Source organism: Prunus dulcis, chromosome 1 (genome assembly GCF_902201215.1).
Source record: "Prunus dulcis chromosome 1, ALMONDv2, whole genome shotgun sequence".
Lineage (NCBI taxonomy): Eukaryota > Viridiplantae > Streptophyta > Magnoliopsida > Rosales > Rosaceae > Prunus > Prunus dulcis.
The window spans coordinates 32,206,545-32,212,544 of record NC_047650.1 but is presented as its reverse complement, the minus strand read 5'-3'; the positions used below and the strand labels follow the sequence as shown (position 1 = coordinate 32,212,544).

The 6,000-nt window shown below is 41.0% G+C and overlaps 1 protein-coding gene across 1 annotated transcript; it reads left to right on the top strand.

Moving 5' to 3' along the window:
- The first annotated feature begins 384 nt into the window (after nt 1-384).
- LOC117616553 (cytokinin dehydrogenase 7) lies at nt 385-4,759 on the top strand. The gene is made up of 4 exons (XM_034345902.1): nt 385-1,293; nt 1,468-1,746; nt 2,658-2,920; nt 4,250-4,759. Exons 1-4 carry the CDS (start codon nt 595-597, stop codon nt 4,566-4,568), a joined length of 1,560 nt encoding a protein of 519 aa, XP_034201793.1. The 5' UTR covers nt 385-594; the 3' UTR covers nt 4,569-4,759.
- The last annotated feature ends 1,241 nt before the right edge of the window (nt 4,760-6,000 follow it).

The window sequence follows — 6,000 nt, the reverse complement described above, 5'->3', positions numbered from 1 at the left end:
TACAAATTTGATTTCTCCTCTTTTACGATCTCGTATTATGTCGTGAGACTGTGAATCTTTCTATTCAAAAATAAAATAAAGCATGAAAGAAGATGTCACTAATGATCACTTAACAAGTAATCATGCACTATAAGCGTGAAACAAACCAAAACAAAATGGAAACTGAGAAAATTAAAAAAATAAAATAAAATAATTTAATTTAATTTATATTATGTGGAAGTGGCAGACAGAGGATGTCGATAGGATCACAACGTCAACAGGATATTGAAGCTAGGCTGACGTCAATATTTTGTTTAATATTTGATCAATTAAATTCTCAAACACTTAAAATAATGTAATTAATTAAATTAATTAATATATCATTTGGTTTCTGAGGAAGGAGCGACGAGAATCAGCCGCTATTTAAGCCGTAAACTCCAAACTGTAACCACCACTTAAAAAAGAGACTAGAGAGCTGGCTAAGAGTACTTCTTCTTCTACTCTCTGACACAGACAAGTGCCTGGCTTTTGAGGCTTTCTAGAGAGATAGAGAGGGAGAGAGAGAGAGAGAGTGCTCACCGGCGAAATTAATCTTTCAACTCCTTTCCGGCCAGAATGATAGCCTACCTGGAGTGTTTCGTTCAAGAAAACGACACCGAATCGAGGCCGGACGACGACGTTTCCAGCCTCTCCAAGGCTCTGGACCTCCAAGGCAGTATCCACGACTGCGAGGGGCCCACCGACGAGGCCTCCAGAGATTTCGGCGGCATGAATTCCCTCGCGCCGCTCGCTTTCATCCGCCCTTCCGACGCCGATGACGTGGCGAGGAAGGTCAAAGCGGCTGCCAGGTCCTCGAATCTGACGGTGGCGGCGCGCGGCAACGGCCACTCGATCAACGGCCAGGCGATGGCGGATCGAGGCCTCGTCTTGGACATGAGGTCCTTGGACGACCATTTCCGAGTGGTAGAAGCGAACAATGGCTCCTTCTACGCCGACGTGTCCGGAGGGGCATTATGGGAACATGTGCTGAAACAGTGCGTTTCCGAGTACGGGATGGCCCCGAGGTCCTGGACTGATTACCTCAGCTTGACGGTGGGCGGGACGTTATCCAACGCCGGCGTCAGCGGTCAGGCTTTCCGTTACGGTCCACAAACGTCAAACGTAACGGAGCTACAAGTCGTTACGGGGAAAGGCGAAATTTTCAATTGCTCCGAAACCGAAAACTCGGAGCTCTTTTTCGGAGCGCTTGGCGGACTCGGACAGTTCGGTATCATCACCCGAGCTAGGGTTTTGCTCCAACCAGCCCCAGACATGGTTGGTATTTCAGAAATTCTGATTTTTCATCTTTTTTTTTGGTTGGCTTCCCAAATTCATTAATAAAAGAAAAAATTATAAAAATTGCTACATTCTAACCATAAATGATCGGTGGGACTGAGTGCATGAGAGACACGTTTACGGAACGTAATAATGGATTTTTTATGTGATTAGGTGAGATGGATAAGGCTGGTGTACACCGAGTTTGAGGACTTCACTCGGGACGCCGAGTTACTGGTGACTCGGCAGGACGAGGACGACTTGTTTGATTACGTGGAAGGCTTTGCCTTCGTCAACAGCGACAACCCGGCAGATGGGCGGCCCTCCGTGCCGTTGGATCCGGACCAGGTCTTCGACCCGACCCATCTTCCACGAACCGCCGGATCAATGCTATACTGTCTCGAACTGGCTCGTCACTACCGCAACACTGACGACCCCTCAATTGTTGATATGGTAATTAACTTTAATAAAAGAAATAAAAGTTATTTCCTGCGTCTTGTCCTAGGATAACAAATCTGCACCCTAACTTGCTGGCCATTCAAGAGCTTGATTCTATAGTTTGCGTCATGGCTCTGCTTTTATGGCCCCCACAAAAGTCAGTTTATTTTTTTTGGGTAGGGCCATGCAGTGATGACTGAGTTTTGACCTAGGTGGTTGCTAAGTAGGCCCCACAGCCGCGAAGATTTTGACCTCGAGTGGGTTAAGTGCGTCCCCGCGCAAAACCGTCTACAGCCGGACAGTGAAAAAGTCAAAACAAACCCTCTGAAGTGAACTCAGTCTCACACGTGTTCGAAGCTCGTCGATGGAGGACGGCTTATTCTCCCTTCTCATCATCACTCTTCCCATTCACCATTTCATTTCATGCCCCTCACTCACTCTGTCTGTGTACTTTCGTCTTCTGATATATTATTATTATTATTATTATTATTATTATTATTATTATTATTATTATTATTTTCAAACTTTTTAAAAAAGATTTTAAACAATGTTATTTAATTTTCATCTTATAGGAAGTTTTCCTTCTGTCGCTTGCTACAACTTTAGACTGACAATACGCCAATGGTGTATCTTACTATCTTCCGTTGGATTTTCTGACATAGTACTTATCTATCAAAACCCTTGAGGTTCGCTCTTAATTACCAGAATGACACTCTTTTCCCGGGATAAAATGGTAATCACAGGCGTCAGTAGACGTTTGATGATTGGGATTTTGCTGACGGCGTGGTCCCTGGAGTTCCACAAATGGCCAAATTGCCATCATTTTCTGGAATCTGTAAATCATGAATGTATGTCCCTTGTGTGCGTGTGTGATGACGGGAATACCCCTGGAGTTTGACGTTATTTGCTGAATTTTTTCTGTGCAGGGCGTGAACAGATTGCTTGGAGGCCTCGGATTCGTTGAGCGATTGAAGTTCCAAGTGGACCTCAGCTACCTTGAGTTCTTATTGCGTGTGAAGCGTGCAGAGGAACACGCCAAGGCCAACGGGATTTGGGACGCGCCACATCCTTGGTTGAACCTGTTTGTCTCGAAATCTGATATCGCTGATTTTGATCGGACGGTCATCAAGAAGATCCTCAAGGATGGGATTGGTGGGCCCATGCTTGTCTACCCTCTGCTGCGAAGCAAGTACGTTTTTCCCTCTCCTCCTCAACCCCACTCCTTTAATTATATAATTAATCTTTGCCGTTTAATCCTTGCATTCTTGCCACGTGTAAATTGAGTAGCATCTGAGCTTAATGTGAGCTGACGAGGTTCACTCTGGTAGCCTCCAAAATTGACACGTGTCCACATACGCCCCCAGGCTCCGCCTTTCCATGTCACTCTAAATCTTAACGGAAAATCATACCTACATACGTATTTTAGGTCGCTGATCGTATTAATTTCGATTTCCATGCATTTTAGAATGCTTTCTAATAATTTGTCAGAAAATTAAAATTTAAAAATCGACTTTTTTATGTGTGAAATATAAGCGAAAGTTAAAATTATAAGGTGCTATTTTATTGGAATACACACTACTTATTTGAGTTCGAATGTAAAAAAATCAATACTATTTTTAGTACTAATATTTGACATTTTATGCCTATTTTTGGTGCATCTAAAATGGTACAAATTATAAACATCATTTTCTGAATATGATTCGCTGACAAATTGGATGAAGTTTAAAATCGGGTGGTTAAGATTCCGACGGTAGGTCAAATATTTTCTACTTGTAAGGTCAAGGGGGACCTCAGAGTTGCCCCACTTTTTTTTATGTGCGGACAGCTGATGATGGTTGTACCATCTTAAACCTGCATCCAACCGTAGCGGATCAGCACCACATTGCATTTGATGTATCATTATTTACGTCACGTTAGGTTTGGTGGAGCTGTTTGGTTGGGTTAGCGTATAAGCAAACGTAGGAAGACTGACTGGACGAGTACTTGCCGGACAAAGATACAGTGGTCCCCACATTGTAGAATACCCTTTTTTATTTTCTTTCCTTAAATAGTTTTTTCTATGCTTAATTAGCTCAAAATGAGTCATAGGTTTTGTCGTTTCAAATATTATTAATTTCCGAATTGAGCCTAAAAGGGTAGTTTCGTAAATTAAAGCCCGTGATATCGATTTAGCCAGACAGGAAGCGTTGGAAATACCGCGAGGGGGTATGTTGGTCACGCAGAATTTTTCTCTTTTTACGGAAAATGAGATTACTTCCGAGTGATGCAACGTTCACGGTGAGTCTCATGCCCATTTTAGAAACGACAAGGAATATGCATATCGACACCATAATTTTGTCTGGCTCAAACTCCACTTTCTGGTGTACGAAAATACCCCTCTTGTTGGTAGATCCATAACGAAGCTTTCAACCAATATAAAATACCCCTCTTGCATTTGTTTTACTTGGTAGTGGCCATTAGCTTAATTGTTTAATTACCTTTAATTAATCAGCTGTAATGTTTGATTAAATGTGATCAGGTGGGATGCACGTACATCAGTGGCGCTACCAGAAAGTGAAATCTTCTACATAGTGGCTTTGTTACGTTTCACTCCACCATACCCAAAAGGTCCCTCGTTCGAGAATCTGGTGGCCCAGAACAAGGAAATTATACAATATTGCGACAAAAAGGGGTTTGATTTCAAGTTGTATCTGCCTCACTATCGATCGCAGGATGATTGGAAGCGGCATTTTGGAAATGATCGATGGGCGAGATTCGTCGAGAGGAAGACCTGCTTTGATCCAATGGCCATCCTTGCTCCTGGGCAGAAAATTTTCCCTAGGGTTTCTCAACCCTAACAGTAGAATAATAAATAGTGATTGGTGCAATGTAATTGTTTTGTGTTGGCATCTTTTTTCTCTGAATTAGTTTCTGCTGGTGGGTCAGTGTCAGTGCCATTGTTATCAAAATCGACATTCGACAAAGAATGTGTTGGAGCAATTAATGTATAGAAATAGTTTGAGCAAGAAATTTTGATCGCTTTCATGTATTTGTTTCTTTGTTAATTAAACATAAAATAAAAAGCCAAAAAAAAAAAGGATGGAAGTATTATCAAGCAAAAAAAAAACAAGTCAATGATAAGACCATTATGCTCTTAGATTGAAATGTGGCCATGATCATCTCCTCTGTGCAAACTCAATTATGAATGACATTGATGGTTACAAATTTTCATGACAAGCCAATCTCTTTTTATTTTTTTCCTTCTTTTGCTTTCCCTTTACCCCTTTTTCTAAGGTGAATTATTTAATTTGGACCGTTCAATTTACTCATGTATTTGTCTAGGATAATCTGAAGTGGCCTTGATGTTCAGTTGGAGATGATTTGACTTCGATTTGGCCAAAGGGCTCAGTTTATCTTTTCAACAAAAAAAATAAAGGGGATGGAAAAAAAGTGTAGCTAATTAGGCGTGTAGTTAGGCATCAGATTCTCTTTTCATGCAAAAGAAATCAAATTGCCATGCATCATCGATTTGGTTTCTTGTTTACAAGCCTCGAGCCTTGCTTGTTTGTTTGGTTTCAAGGAAAATCAAATCTATCTTGGTTTCTTTATCCAACCACTTTTCTTCTCCCCTTTATTTTCTTTTCCCTTTCATATCTCTTCTTCTTTTTCTCCCATGAAAAGTAGAGAAAAGTTGAACTAGGGTGGGCCCCGTTTCTGGCTTTAGAAGGCAATTATAAGATCATGATTTCTTGTAAGGTGCACCCAACGCCAAAGCCAACGACAACTTACTAATACTACTAATAAGTAATCAGACAGAGCTTCCTCGGTTAATTAATCCCATGCAAAAAAGCATCCTGTACGTCCTTTGTAAGCGTGTCATGCAACCACGTGTTGTACTTTAAAAAAACAACACAAAAAAAGACGAATTTTACAGGCTTTGTTCCTGTTTGTAGCGTACGTTTGTATCACAAAACGCAAACCATACAAAAAATTTATATATTAATTAATTTTCTCGTATATGTTTCACATGTTGGAAGATTTGAATCATGCAAAAGGCTGCTTGCTACACTTTGAAAACCGATGCAATGGATGAAGGAAGTTTAGGTTCTATCTCAAAACTAATTAATAATGAGAGGAGTAGCTCAACTCCTTATAAGTCCTTATTAAGTTTCATAACTTTCTAATGTAGAACTCTTTACCTTCACATTCTTATGAAAACCATCTAGAAGAGTGGAAGCTAATCTATGGATATATTTCCAGGAAGTCGTACGTACACTGTACACACCACCT

Coding starts and splice junctions, on each gene's coding strand:
- LOC117616553 (XM_034345902.1), top strand. CDS start 595: ATGATAGCCTACCTGGAGTGTTTCGTTCAAGAAAACGACACCGAATCG. Junction 1,747..2,657: donor ACCCCTCAATTGTTGATATG/GTAATTAACTTT, acceptor TTTTCTGTGCAG/GGCGTGAACAGATTGCTTGG. Junction 2,921..4,249: donor TACCCTCTGCTGCGAAGCAA/GTACGTTTTTCC, acceptor AAATGTGATCAG/GTGGGATGCACGTACATCAG.